This window comes from Pseudoliparis swirei, chromosome 24 (genome assembly GCF_029220125.1).
Source record: "Pseudoliparis swirei isolate HS2019 ecotype Mariana Trench chromosome 24, NWPU_hadal_v1, whole genome shotgun sequence".
Classification (NCBI taxonomy): Eukaryota; Metazoa; Chordata; class Actinopteri; order Perciformes; family Liparidae; genus Pseudoliparis; species Pseudoliparis swirei.
Window position 1 is genome coordinate 24,137,823 of NC_079411.1, and position 15,158 is coordinate 24,152,980.

General features: G+C 44.0%; 1 protein-coding gene across 4 annotated transcripts in view; it reads right to left on the reverse strand.

Moving 5' to 3' along the window:
- The window catches only part of LOC130189587 (phospholipid-transporting ATPase ABCA1-like), a 41,672-nt gene that overhangs the window by 11,404 nt on the left and 15,110 nt on the right, over positions 1-15,158 (reverse strand). For all 4 annotated transcript variants that reach the window (XM_056408454.1, XM_056408452.1, XM_056408456.1 and 1 more), the window contains exons 6-20: positions 14,274-14,395; positions 12,396-12,587; positions 10,989-11,078; positions 5,734-5,977; positions 5,470-5,609; positions 5,260-5,376; positions 3,973-4,167; positions 2,152-2,360; positions 1,876-2,052; positions 1,540-1,762; positions 1,161-1,382; positions 840-1,044; positions 616-729; positions 267-441; positions 19-150 (exon numbers count right to left, since the gene is read on the reverse strand). In XM_056408454.1, the coding sequence (XP_056264429.1) occupies positions 19-150; positions 267-441; positions 616-729; positions 840-1,044; positions 1,161-1,382; positions 1,540-1,762; positions 1,876-2,052; positions 2,152-2,360; positions 3,973-4,167; positions 5,260-5,376; positions 5,470-5,609; positions 5,734-5,977; positions 10,989-11,078; positions 12,396-12,587; positions 14,274-14,395 (2,557 nt within the window). The remainder of the gene's footprint in view (positions 1-18; positions 151-266; positions 442-615; positions 730-839; positions 1,045-1,160; positions 1,383-1,539; positions 1,763-1,875; positions 2,053-2,151; positions 2,361-3,972; positions 4,168-5,259; positions 5,377-5,469; positions 5,610-5,733; positions 5,978-10,988; positions 11,079-12,395; positions 12,588-14,273; positions 14,396-15,158) is intronic.

Here is a 15,158-nt window from a genome sequence, read left to right on the forward strand (position 1 = left end):
TAGCTGCCGCATACGTACATGCTGAACAGTACGTTGTGTTGGGGGCAGACGCCCAGATTCTGCCGGATGGTGCTGAGTTCACTGCGGATGTCCTTGCCGTGGATATAGGCTGTGCCAGATGTGGGTGGGAACAAGCCCGTCAGGATTGACCTATCAGATAGCAGGGAGGCACACAACAATCACCATCAATGGCTGTCTCAACTACATCTTTGAGGTCCTCCAACTTGTTCCCTGATGAACTGCAGACCATGCGTGTATAATCTTACATGGTGGTGGTCTTGCCAGCTCCATTGTGGCCGAGGAAGGAGGTTATCTGTCCTTTATAGAACTTCAGGGACAGTCCGTCCACCGCCAGCTTTTTTCCATGGCTGTAGACCTTCACCAGATTCTCGATGTAAACACCTGGCTCGATGTCACTCGGCTCCTCCTCGATACACACAGCTGTGGATGAAAAAGACAAGGAAGGCATTTAATTTAGGACATAAGCTGAGATTTGATAGGACACACAAAGAGGATCATCCATCTGCATTTTATATCTCGGATGGTTTTATACCTGAACATTTCTCCCAAAACAGAAAGAGCAATAAATAGTAAAGATGATGATTGTGATTGTACCTTCAGCGTTGCCCTTCTTCGACAGAGGGGTGGACATGCTGGTGTTCTCTTCCTCTCCACACCAGTACGTCTTCGTGAAAGGGAAGTACCAAGGCCTGGGGATCCCATACTGACCTGGAAGAGAGGGACGGTTGTCAGTACTGTGCATCAAAAATAAATAACTATTTAACTGCATATCATCCATTGGGCATGTTACAGAAAAAAGTACCACATCCACGACTCACCAGGGAACACAGATTCGATGTACCAGGTCATTATTCCGTAGAGCACCGCGTCAAACAGCATGAGGGAGATGGAGGTGGTCAGGTTGTAGTTGTCCCCCTCCAGGGGGCTGGCCAGCAGGTTGGACCACTGGATGCCCACCCCTTGCTCCTCGAACAGGGCAAAGTACTCACAGCCAAAACCAAACGCCACAGGAGACAGCAGACTCTGTGAGAAGGACGAAGAAGCCGGAGTTTAGCGGACACAGAATAATAACTGGATACACAACGCTCAACACGTGGGATTTGTATTTGAATGTGCGTAGTTCAACTTCTCCCACACACCACTATGACTTTGGCTCCGAAGCCAATGTAGTCTTGCCAGGCGACACACAGCACGTAGGGCAGGTAGAGCGTGAAGTATATGATGCCCCCGCAGGCAGCTGCCAGGTTGGCACGAGAGAACAGAGTGCTGATGAGGAAGCACTGCATGATGGTTACAACGCCGAAGGATCCCAGGAATAGGAACACAACGCCTGGGTGACTGTAAGGCAGCAGGTTTCCCATCTGGAAAGGGCGGCAGGAGGGGGAGGGGGCGGGGTTAATTAAATTGTTTCACAGTCACAGCGGTATGATATCGCTTGTTTTCCACAATATGCTGACATCCCTGCATAATGACAAAGTGTGTGATCACACCATGGGCGTGTCCGTGGCAAACACCAACCTTCAATAACAGCGCCAGCAAGCTGGCGCTGATCAGCAGCGGGATCAAGCTGCTGATGAACCAGCTGAGCCACAGGATGCCGTTGTTCAGCCCCATGATCCTCATGGTCTCTTTGAGCCGGGCCTCCTTCTCGTACACCACGCCCTTGATGATGATGGCTACCGAGTACATCCACGCCAGGGTCATGAAGAGAGGCATGGACCGACTCATCACCCGCAGGAAACTGAGGAACATTAAAAAAAAAAAAAAAAAGGTGAACATTGGTGATGCTTGTTTTAAACCGACTTGACAGTGAAAGTTGCGATTATACTCTGGCGTTGCACGTTGGCCGCTTACATGTCATCAACGTAGCAGGGGTAGGGCATCTGCTGAATGTAGACGCCCGTCTTCTCCTTGGTGCCAGTGATGGCTCTGATGATTCCATGCTCGATCACGTCCTGCAGGTAAGAAAATCCACCCCAGACATATCGAAGGTCCTCGAAGGGGTCTGCCCTGGGACCGGGGTCCCAATAGCTGCGAAGCAAAATGAAAAATGAGCAAGATTATAAAAAAATGAAAAAAAATCTGCAAAAGGGTCTGTCATTCAATAATAGTTGGGGCGCTGCTTCTTACCCGTCTTTAATCTTGTTTGTCCTCTCCACGTTATCAATGTCCATGCGGATCTTGTATTTGACGTTAGGAGGCAAGTCGGCGCTGTCGCTATGGGAGATGTCAGGAAACACGATTCCAGCCCAGAACTTCTGGTTGTTCAGAAGACCCATGGACTTGTTGACCAGTCTCTCCTCATTGGCGACAGGCTCCAGCTTGTCTAGGTTGACACACTGAGCAAGAAGAGAGAGGAGTTAGGGTGCGTTTTACTCTGAAAGTATGACCAGGCATGAAGTAGCATCTGTATGAGGTGCTGAGGGGTCGAAATGGTGCACCAAGGTCTTTGTCACACAGTTAAAGAAAGATGAAAAAAGAAAACACACATGTTATGACTTCTTTTCTAAGACAAAGAAGTAAATGAGCCTCAAGCTTTATCTCTCCAACAGCTGAATGTCCCAATTGTGTTTTGTTTACATTGCTCTGAATAAGAGAATCTCTTTGGGTGTCCGAATTGTAATAGATCGGGGGGAAAAAAACTCATGAGAGTCCTGCTCACGTAATTAAATGCTGTCCTCAAATATTTTGCTCAGTATCTGATAATAAAAGTGAACTCAATACCTTATTGCACAAACTCACAGAGTGACCACAACACAGTCGTTTAGCTTATTTGTCGAGACTTCGTACCGATTAGCCCCTCGCATAGCTGACATAAGCTGATTTATACCGCTCCGACTCGAATTGTGTGAGAAGCCAATGAGTTCAGAAAGCATGATAACAAAAATACAGCATGAGCACTTCCCCCCTATCCTGCAGGTGTGACAGATTTGTAAGGCCTTGAGATTTAGTGAGGAAAGTCAGTTTACACACATTATGTGTCTCCATAAAGCGAGAGAGTCGGTCAGCGGGTTATTCGCAGTGTTGTTCAACTGAATATAGTTAAATAATTAGTACGACATCTAATTGACCTCAAGTTGTGGTTTAAAATTCTCTCTTCTTAATTGATTCGTATTTTTCTCAATATCTTCCGTTATGGTTAGAAGATCAGTTTATCATTAATCGTCTGTGTCTACGGTTTATGGATGGTAAAACATCAATACTCATTGAGCAATTCTGATCATTAGAGGTCACATCATTAAATATTAGAGGAGTGCCACAAGGCTATTAGTCCACAATTACCACTGAACCTTCAGAAGTCTATTCTATAACTCTCAATGAAGAAATTCCTGTACATGGACAGGCATGCCAACGATTCCCTCTGGAACAGACATTGATTAACATTTGGCAGGAGTTAGGGCTGCTTGTTGATCGCTTGTTGATCGCTTGTTGATCGCCTGTTGATCGCCTGTTGATTGCTTAAGGCGTGGCTCTGGCACACTGACTCAAAACGCAGAGACAGGGAGCAGTCAAAAGCTCACTATGACAATGATCTCATTTGGTGAAGGAAGGGGAAAGAACATTTAATTTCAAGGCTTTTATTAGTTGCGCTGGTTTCTAAATGCAGTTAAAAAACAATGGAATAATGGAAGATTTTGTCATGGGATGACCTATTTGAGCATATAGCATTTAACCTATTTCCCCACGAGGATTCCACCTAAATTGAAGATATTGGGTAACAGCTGCTTTACACACATATGGACAACAAGGATAGCTATGCAATGATATCATTTTCTTCGTCTGCATTTGCAGAATTAATTTGTCATAAACATCATAACGTAAAGCTTGGTTTGGTATTTTATGCACCGAATGAGTTTCCTGGAAAAACGGACTTGCCATCTTTCCACACACACACTGCTTTGGCAGGGCATTCCCGTGGTGTGCGTTGGTGTCCTGCGCTAACACACTCACCTCCATGAAGCGCGAGATGGTCTGGATGGAGTGGTCGGCTTCATTGAAGACGTCTCTCCAGGTATAAGCGGATCCTGCAGGTCTCTGGTCCTCCGAGACCTTCATCAGGAAGGCCGACACGTCCGACACACGCCACTCCGTCCCACTGAGCTGAGCGTTAAAGAACGCGGCACTGCCGTTATTCTGGAGCAGCGTCTGCAAAGAGAAAGGTTTATATCGTTTATTATAGACAGTTAATGTGCAATTACTTTATACGATAAAGAACACCTATAATAATATAGAGGATGCAGATACACATTTATACGTGGCTCAAATCTTCCTGTCAGTCTGGAGCTGTAAAAGTTGTGTGAGTCACGTGCCTTTAGGCTCGTTTGGCTCTTTGTTATTGCTGAGTGTTTGCGTATCCGCTTGTGTGGCTTGAGGCCTATTTTAAAATCGTTAAATGTTATGTTCTCTGTCCTCCAGGCTCCTTTTATTATGTATATTATCAACAACCATGTTCCCGTTTACCTGACAGAAAAAACTATTTCATTTTCCATCTAATCAAATAAGTGTAAAAAACTGGAATACTATTAAAGTTTTAGCCTTGTTATTCTTACAGCAGAGCAAAATAGAACTCAGCTTTAAGTAAATGTTTAAAACAAATTCAAACTAATGGTCTTTTCATGTTTTCTAAGTGCATCTTATTCTTATTTAGAGGTCCGGGGCTCTTTATCAACAGTTAACGGTCTCAGCAAAAGATCTTATACATGTGAAGGTATTTTACAGTATCATCTTTCACCACGAGGTGGAAGTGTTCATTTACACAGGACACAGAGTAGTTGCAAAAACAAACAAATGCCAAGCCAGGAGGAGCCGTGTTATGAACTATATGCCATCTGAAACAGAATATTTAAATGGATCATTCTGCCAGAGAGACTGTCATTTAATACTCGTAGATCTATTTCTAGATCAAGTAGTTTTGTGTACAAGAAACACAAGATGTGCTCGTCCCTGCGTGATGTGATCAGAGTACGGGCAAATTGTTGAAATGAGCACGAACCGGGTTTGCTTTACGTTTTTCAAACTGCTGCCGGAATCACATTTTTATATCACGATGAAAATGCTTCGAAGTTTTGTTTTAAGTAAAGAATTATATTAAAATTACAGAGATGCACAGACGACTATCTTAACCCCCTCATGTAAACAGGAAGAGGGCCGAGAATACGGCTCTGATGTATGTGTGTGTCTGTGTGTGAGTGTGTGTGTGTGTGTGTCTGTGTGTGTGTGATGGCAGCTCCCACTCACCCTAACCATGTCCATTTCCTCGCCCGTTTCCATGAAGTTCCAGAATTTGGGCCTCATCTCCTCCCACATCCCTCCAAGGTCCCTCAGCACGCCGAACTCCTGGAAGGTCTTATTCACCTGCAACGAACACAAACAAGCTCAGCCTTATTCAATGGGGGCTTCATTCATGACTGATGGGGGTTCACAGAGGTGGGAGGGGCCTTGTTGTACCTCATGGATGATTCTCTGTGTGGCGGGGGTATCTGGCGTGTACAGGATCTTCCCCATGAGCAGAGGCTTCAGAGCTCTCCAGATCATCCTGGAGATGGGGCTGGACTCCAGGTTCCGCATCATTTTGTTACAATAGGGAGCTGGAAAATAAACACACGTACACAGTTTGAGTTTTGAACATCGTCCCGTCTTCTATGGTAAATTAAAATTGTGATGAAAGTAGGACATGTGTTTCTGGTTGCTTCTGGTATTTTGGACCCTTACTGGAAGAGTTGTCGTAAGCCGAGAGGAGATCAGCGTCGCTGCTGTTGCCATGGTTTCCAAACAGGGCCTTGTAGTTGTTGTCCTCATACCAGTTGAGAGACTTGATTTTGAGGCCCCCTCCCTCGGGGTGTCCGCAGACGATGCGCGACACAGCCTGGTACATCTGGTTCGGAGAGCCTGTGGCATTTACAGTGAGATACAGGATCTCCTTACGCATGTCCTTCCAACTGTTCATACTGTTAAGCTGGAGGGAGAGACACAAGCAGGAACATGAGTACGTTAGTCAGTAAATGTATCCTCTTAGGTCCCCACTTTGATACAAATACACACATTTTTCAGAGCCATGAAGCTCATTTTAGATGAAACATATTCATCTTTAAACATCAAACAATATAATATCCAATTCATTAATACTCTCTTCCTGGGATATGTGGCTGTCGTGTGTTTTTTTACTGTTGTGCTTTTATGTACAATAACGTACATGGATTATGACAATTTGTACCGGTAGTTATTAATAAAGGAGAACTTAGAATAAAGGAGCTCAGGTCTGTGAATTTTGTCCTTCATGAAATCAGCCTCCAGCCCCAGATCACGGTCTCTGTACCGTTCACGAGGCCGCTGAACATACTGCCCGTCATATGTGCTCCGTGTGTCGCCACATCTGGGATCAAACCTGCTGCGCACATGCTTCTTCCTTCTGGGCATCTCATGTAACTCACAGTGTACATGTGTTCACAATATGGCCCAACAGAGGCAGTTTATACGAACCCTGTGTGTGTGTGTGTATATATATATATGTGTGTGTGTGTATGTGTGATATTCATAGTGGTCAAGTGGAGACACTTAGCCTTCTGCCTGATGAAGATATATGTAACTGTCCCCAGTCCTATTTTTCTCCCCGTGTCTGTGCATGTGCATTTCTCTCTAGAGGAGACCTTATTATATCCGTTCTTACATTAAAAAAAGGGTCTGATTATGGACGGTCATGAAATGTCTTAAAGCGTATAAGTATGGTGCTCTATTCACTCGTGTCATGAGGTTTTTCCACTCTGCAGCTGTTTCTATATCACAAAATCCTCAATGCTGAAGGGTCGGGGGCAGCGCAGTGCTCTGGCCTTGTTATCACGATCCTAAATACTTGTACAGCTAGAACTGTCCTCGTATACTACCACTATAGTTGTTTTATTTTCTTATGTCAAACTTGAACATCAACTTATGTGGTTATGTTGACAACAACCACAAAATGTGTTCCTCTCGTCTCAGGAGAACCTGTCCTGGATAGACAGTCAACATTTCTTTCGGTTCACACAGAGGTTACTACAGGTCAAGAGACAAGTTGACACAAGTTCTCTATCGGTGAAACAACACTAGGAGATGCATATGTAATTATGTCATCCACTCGTGATTTAGGAAGGACTGGAAGGAGGGGTTTTGAGTTTCTTTGCGTGCAAGTAAAACAAAGAAAGGGCAAAAGAAGAGGGGGACTGTTGTTGGCTAGGCACGAACCGCAGGAGGTCACTCGGGCTCACGATCAGCTCAAGCTCTGTGTGTGAAGGACGGAGAGAATATCACACCTTTGAGGTGAATATGGAAGGAGATGAGAGAGAAGCTGAGAAAGAAAGGGAGACCATCAGAGCAGGAGGAGGAAATGAGTGCCGAAGGTGCAAGAACAAAGAGAGGTTACTATCGGTCGTTTGCCTCAAAAACCTCCGCAGGCACCATAAGTAGAGCGTGTACACACTCACACTACAAACACACATGCGCGCACAAACACATTAATATGCGGACACATTTCAAGACAAATAACTCAGTGACGACTGGCTTTTTAAAATGAGCCGACCAGTTTGCAGCATGTAATTCTTATTCTGCCCGTCAACACGAAACTCAACACTGCTTTCCGACGAAGCGAAAGTGAGACAGAGAGAACGGATCACACACACACACACACACACACACACACACACACACACACACACACACACACACACACACACACACACACACACACACACACACACACACACATACACACACACACACACACACACACACACACACACACACACACACACACACACACACACACACACACACACACACACACACACACACACACACACACACACACACACACACACACACACACACACACACACACACACACACAGAGAGAGAGACAGAGAGACTGTGTTGGACTGGAGACATGTCTGTGTATGTTTTTTCTTGTGAGGCTGTCTGTTTGTAAATGCATCACACGGTTGTTGGGTGTGCACATGCCCTCGTGACAAATGTTGTAAGTACACGTCTTCACCTTTTCATAGCCAGAGGCTACTGTTGCTGTAAAAAACACCAACGACGTGTTGAAGTTACGACGTGCAGCCGACCGTGCCTGCTAAAGATGCGTGTTGGTTCTGTGCGACTGCATATTAATTTTTCCTGTGCTGAACACACATTTTAATGGGACTGAATATGTGTGTCATTTCCCTGAGGATGAGTCCCATGTTAACTTGGGTGACTGGGTGAGAAATAGACAGACGGATGAAGATTGTCCGAGAGTAACCTGGTCGCGTCTCTGTGAGGTTACTAAAGTTCTAGTTTCCATTCCAGCACACTGTGATTCAGACCAGAGCCACGCAGGAGGCCAATTATATAAAAGAATAACGTGAAGTGACACATCTTAACTCGGTTGTGACCTGAACATTCTCAGGATATTCTAGGATTAGTTGGTCACTTCTGCTCTATCGAACAATAGTGGCACACCAAAACAGGAAAACAGCAACACACTGATGAATGTAAAGCAGGAAAAAACAAACGGATGTCTGTGCAAAGCTTTACATATATTTGTATTCTGACCATATGAAAAGCTGACTTTAGAGATTTGTTTATCAAACTACCGTAGAGAGAGGAAGTGGTTTATTTCTTCGTGATAAGAGTGATCTCGTTACGGGACAGAAAGGTTACCAGAGTTTATTCACACACACTCCACCGCTCCACGCAGCAACCTCTTAAGCTACTTAGGGAAAACAATACAAAGAAGATAAATGTCAGTAATGTTTCCAAGGAGCATGCTGATGAAATCTGTTAGCATGCATTTGTTGGGCTTGTATGGTGAAGAAAGAAATTAACTTTTATATTTTAGCATCAGTTCAGTTTAAGATACTATAATCGTTTTGGAATGAGGTGGACCAACCTCTGCACTTTCAGCCTTCTGAGCTAAACAGAATAATCTACTTAAAGAGACTAACGCAATTCATTAGGATTTAGTAAGAATAGATTTAGGAGCGTAGATGGCTGTTGAGCTAAATTGATGAGACGGGGAAAAAAGTGCAATTAAACTGGTTTCAGACTGACTGGGACCAAAGTGTTCTTGATGCTTGTAATGTAGAATCATGCTGGTTTATTCTGAGCTACACAAAAGTATTTGGAATATATACAAAAGACATTGAGAAAATATGTCACTGTAGTTCTTTTTGCCCACAGGCCATAGCCCTGGACTGAAACACAGGCTGCAGATGATAACTGGTCGGAGGTAGAGGTTAAAGTGCATTTCTCCATTCTTCCACTTTTATATTCTTCATGAGTTCATATTTGTTAATATTACCCGACAATGCATTGTCAACTCAAAAATGAACTTTATATGATGGTCGGAGGATAAAAAAAAGACGGTGGAGGCTGCAAAATTCGTAGATGAGGACTGGAGAAAAGACGAGCTCACTGATGTTCTTAGAGCTAATGAGACAGGAAGCGACACACGCGTACACACACACACACACACACACAGCTGGGTGTATGTTTTGCCAACTCAGCAGAGCAGGATTCTGTGATAAAGGGTGTTGTTGTTCTTCTGTGCGTGCGTTTGCAGCAGCCCCCCCCCCTCCCCCCTCCCCTCTCTTTCTACCTTGGCTTAGCTCTGGCATGCGAGAGTGTGTGTGAGCATGTGATCCTTCACTGTGTGTGTGTGTATGCGAGACAACGAAGATAGTGCACCTGGTTGTACGCTGAGCAAGGCTCTCGACGCGGCGATTTCACACGGCTCGTTCTTATTTAGGCTGCAACAAGATTTATGATTTACGTCTTCATGCAGAAAAGTAATCGGAGGTGAACTCTGGCCTCAAACTCGAATCACCGCCTCGCGCTCAAGTTGCACACTGCCATGTCTGATCAGAATGCACACAATTAATCATTTTATCCTCTCAGATATGCATGTGAATCTGTCAGAACTGGGTTTTGTAAGAACAGTTCAAGCCAAACTGACCAAGCATGGAAAAGTCTGATGGCTTTTATTACAAATTAGAGGAGGGGTCAAATACTCAGGGGCCGGATTTGTGTCTTCAGGGAAATGCAAATATAGATGCAGGGTGGTGTATACAAATTTACAAGTAAAAGATAATTAAGGTGCCAGGGTTGCTTTTATTTTTCTGTTTTAATTTGGTTGTTTTTGTTTTGTTTTTCGGGGTATGTATGTGTTTTTATGTATGTATGTATATATATATCATTGTGTCCTGTTTTGTATGTGCATGTGTATGTATATGTATATATATATATTTTTTATGTCTGACATTTTTTTATGTGTTTTTTGTTAATATGTTTAAACGAATAAAAAAATATAAGTGACAACAAAAAAAACTGGGTTTGTGCGATCACAGTGACCTTTGACCGCAACAAACTCAGCGGTTCATTCTCGAGGACGTGCGGGCCAATTTTTTAAGACATTCCCTGGAGGCGTATCCTGATGTATCATGTTTAAGAAAATGGGGAGAACGAACAAACTGTAAACACAATGCCTGCTGTCTCGCAGGCATAAAAAGGGGGAATGTGATCCACAGAAAAGCTTAGCCCCCGGTGGTAGAACAAAGCCTCTATTGACATGAATGTTGAAATGTAAGACTCATGTCGACACATGATGGATTCGCCCCGTTTCCTTTTATTTGAAATTGCCGTGAAGATTACCTGCTTTGCTCTTTGCTCCTGTTAAACCCACGCAGCATTTCTTTCTTTGTAGGACTTTCCACAATCAGGAATAAGCGTGTGCAGACATATGTGTTTAGATTGGGAATATGGCCCTACCCCAAGCTGCAATACAACATGTGACCTGTGTGTAAATACATTACTTCACCGAGAGCTCATTCTAGGTAAGGATTGATTTTAAATATTTCTACTGAAGGCTGAACTTTGGAAGTAAATATCCCAGTCATCCTGTTGGTGAATGTTATAAAGTGTGTAAGTTGTGTTTTGTGTGTGTGTGTTGTATCTACCTCCACGGCCAATGCTCCCAGGCTCTCCAGAAGATTGTCGGTTGCAGCTGAGACTTCCTGAACAACTTTGGGGTCCGACTTGACATCCTTCTGTTGGACAGAAAGGGGCATCTTTAATGAGCAGCTGAGATTCACACTGTATTGTTGGTTCCTTTGCACAATTCATACATCCGGAAAAAATACATACGATGAAACAAAAAATGGAACAAAATGTATGTTTATTTAAAATGATCTTTATGTTCGGATTTCCTAGTTATCATCCATTACTCTCTAAACAGCTGTACCATCTTCTATGTTGTATTCATTTAAACACTTTACAATCAAAGATGAAGGAGAAATGGGAGCGAAAGAAGAACAACAACAATGGGGTCAAAGGTGAACGGAGAGGCATTGGGAGAAAGAACAACAGGCCACCTCCTCTGTACCCATCTGTCAACGCGCGTGTGTGTGTGTGTGTGTTCTCGTCTATTACTCCAAGCTGTCAGCTGCTGGAACGGCTGACACCCGATAGAGCCCGGGTGTCGCTGAAGACGGAACAGCCATCTAGGAAAAGTAGCTTTTCCATACGTTCTCTTTTTTCCTCACTTAGTGCACACACACACACACACACACGCACACACGCACACACGCACACACGCACGAGAGCTTTCACATTTTGTTTGTTCCATTACTCAGTCTCCAAATGTTGATGCAAGAATTTTTCATTCTTGCATCAACATTTGGAGACTGAGTTCCTGTAATGAAGAGGAAGTGTGTGTTTTGGGGGTGCATCAGGTCTGCAGTGAGCCAGGAAATGATTTCATCCTTCATATCAAATGCGTTGGCTTTTCTAATCTCTTCAACAGCACAGCAAACACAGCAAGGCTCCCGGTTGTTGAGAATTTCTGACTTGAGAACGTCACTCATTCTCTGTCTATTGTTATCCTCCCTCTAAAGAGCAGCAGGCCTCTTAGAGGCAGCCCGCCTCCTGCCACTTCACCATCGTGACTCACATTTAGGTCACGGGTTTTATGGGAAGAGGGCAGACTGCTCTGTAAGATACAGGCAGAGGAGAAGTGATGCTGGACAGGGAGGAGGCGGAGGGAAAAGGAGTAAAGAAAATCCATAAAGCAAAAAATTCATAGTGAGCAGAAAAGATGAGGGATCAGCAATTTACATACAATGGGTGAATACGGGGTCTAGCTTTTGCCCTATGCAAACAGTGAATCGCCTTGTCGCATGACATTAGTGTTACAGTCAGGGGCTCTCACAATAAAATGGCCTCAAAAGGCGATAACAATGAGTCCAGACCAACCGTGGGAGACTGCGCACTTGTTCAGGATGTACCAGTACAAATTTAGGAAACACCCAACTTGTTCAATGGAAGAAACAAAAACGTTTCTGCTGATAAATATGAAAACAACTCACCCGAATGGGTTTGAAAAAGTCCAAGTTGGAGAGGAAGTGGCTCTGGGCCTTGTCTAGCCAATCCCTGGAGGAATTGCAAATGATTTCTTGAGTCAGGCGGGACACGTTGCGGTCGGCGATGTGGACGAACTCCTCGAGGGGCGTGCCGTTACAGAGGTCCCGGAGATGGAAGCCGAAACCTTTAGTCAGCACCTGGACGGAGAAGAAAGAAGAAGAGCGGAGTTCATGAAATCACATGTGCAGTAGATACTTTGAAAGAACAGAGGTGGAGATTAATATATATATATAAAATATATGCATAGCTCTAGAGGGGTATGTATTCCTAATGCTAAGTATGGTATTGCATTAATATTTGATGAGTAACACAGAGTGTCTAAACACAGAGTAATCATGGTGGTTCGTCTCCACTCTTTAAAGATCGTTTTGTATCACTGCGAAAAGGTCATGTTCCTAAAACCTGACAATGTGTACAAAACAATGATGTCACTGGAAGATATCACTGAGCAACCACGAGGGAAAGAAATGTTCTGAATGTCAGGGATTCTTTTGGGACTATAAATGTCATCCAAATAAAACGCACAATTACTGAACACATTATTCAGTAGAGGAAACACAGCTGTGCACATGCAGGCGGAGTAACAAGGCGTCCTTTTCCTGGGATTACAGAGCATTCAAGGACTGGACAGTCCGTGTTATCATCTAGCTATCCTTGACCAGTCGGTGTTATTCCATCCTGTTTATCATGCTACATACTGCACGTGCATACACACACACAAATAGATTATTATGATGTTTATTCGTATTCCTGTGTTTGCTCTCATGCATCTCAATTCCGCATAAACAACAACAGGGCACAGCAATAATAAGCTTTCATTCTCTTTCACTCCCCTTCCTTAAACAATGATCCGAATGACCGTCATAAAGTGATGGATAGATAGATTGATCAATAGAGGTCTGTCAGAAAGGGATGGGAAGAGGAGAATCTGATGGTGTAATGCAAGATTGTTTTTGAGCCTCAGCATGTGAGGACAAACGAGGGGGAAGGTAAACGGGGAGAAGAACAGTCATGTGACACCAGCCCTCCAATTGCAGAGCAAGGACGGTGTGATGCAGCGGGTTGGGAGCCGTTGTTGAGGAGGTCCTACAGTCGGGAGCTGACTGTCAGTGTATGCGCAGGATATTGGAATTTCATTTGAATAGGAGTGTGTGTGTGTGTGTGTGTGTGCATTGTTCACATGTGCATGGGGTCGCTATGAAATAGATCATGTCAGCTTGAAAAACATATATGCACAGAATCCCCAAAATAGGAATGAAATATGACAGTTACTCAGAGATAAATATGGAAACCAGAAGAAGAAAAACAATTGGAAGAGCCGAGAATAATTATTCATCTAACAGACATTAAAGGAAAATAGAAAAAAGATATTCGAAAAAGAATGTGTTTTTTCTTTTGGAGGGGGAGGCAAAAATAGGAGGAAGAGGAAGGCATTTGGTACCCGACGGCCTCTTCACCCAACTCCCCCTCCCCCACAGTGACTGCTGGGTATTAAGGGCTTAGCTGTACCACAGTCCTGTGGCCCAATAGATGCTGTCAAGCCAAGGTCAGAGGATGTCTGCATGTGCACGGTGGGAGGAGGAGTCTCTCATGTGAAAAGGACTAAACAAAAAGGCTGACCACAACTTAACAGGGTTGTTTTCTACTTTAGGCATTCAACATCCTCCCATGTGGTTTAATCACTGAACTTACAACAACCCACGATCTTTTGGGTGTTAGCACATCTCAAACCAATATCACCATCGACTGAAGGGTGAATGTAGCACGGGAGAGCAGGGTTCATGATTAAAGGGGTTCAAACATTTGAAGCAGTGATGCTCTACCTTCTCCAGATTGACATCAGCCTCCACGATCTGTTTCAGCGCGTGACGGGGGAGAGAGGCGTTGTGGTGCAGGAAGTGGGAAAGAGTCTCATCGTCTTGCAAAAAGTCCTTCAGCTTGAAACCTAGAAGAAGAAAAAAAACATACAGATAGAAGCAGTGAGTCAACTATGAGACACAAAACTCTCTAGATAAAAATATTTTTATTGGGATGGTTGACATAAAACCAGGACTCGCGGCTATGCTCCCAGCTCGATGTACAATAATAACTATTGAGTTGGGACATTCAATAACATTTCCAGGGCTCTCAAGTTTTGAAGACAGGCAAGAGTGACACAACTATTCCCCCCCCCCCACAGAATAAAACTTTCGGATATCAGTCGCGCGCAATTCCAGGATGCTTTATTTTCATTGGTTGCTGGATTAAATCTTACCCAGATACAACAGATACGGGTTTTTTTTCTGATTGGCTATTGCGTAGCGCTGCGGCACATTAAAACATTAAATAGCCTCGAGTTTTTTTTCAGCGGGAGAAATACGATGTGTGGCGGGAGTGCGTGACTAAAAACCGAAATGAGTGACTGTCACTCTCAATACGTGACACTCGAGAGCCCCGCGTTTCTCAATATTCAAATCCATCCAGAAAACCCATCACATTCACAAAGTGTCCCTGGCCCTGTATACCTCTTAACATTCACACATATTCCAGAAACAGTGCAATAATATAATATAATGTTCACTGACAACCACAATGTGAAGTACATTGTACATGCAGCACAGAACCAAGCTGGCCTCTCAGCTCAGACTTCCTTTGTACTTTTACTGCATTCCAGGAAAGTCAAGCCGTTTCTGTAACCGGCCTGATTCAGTCGTGTGGCCTTGGACTCG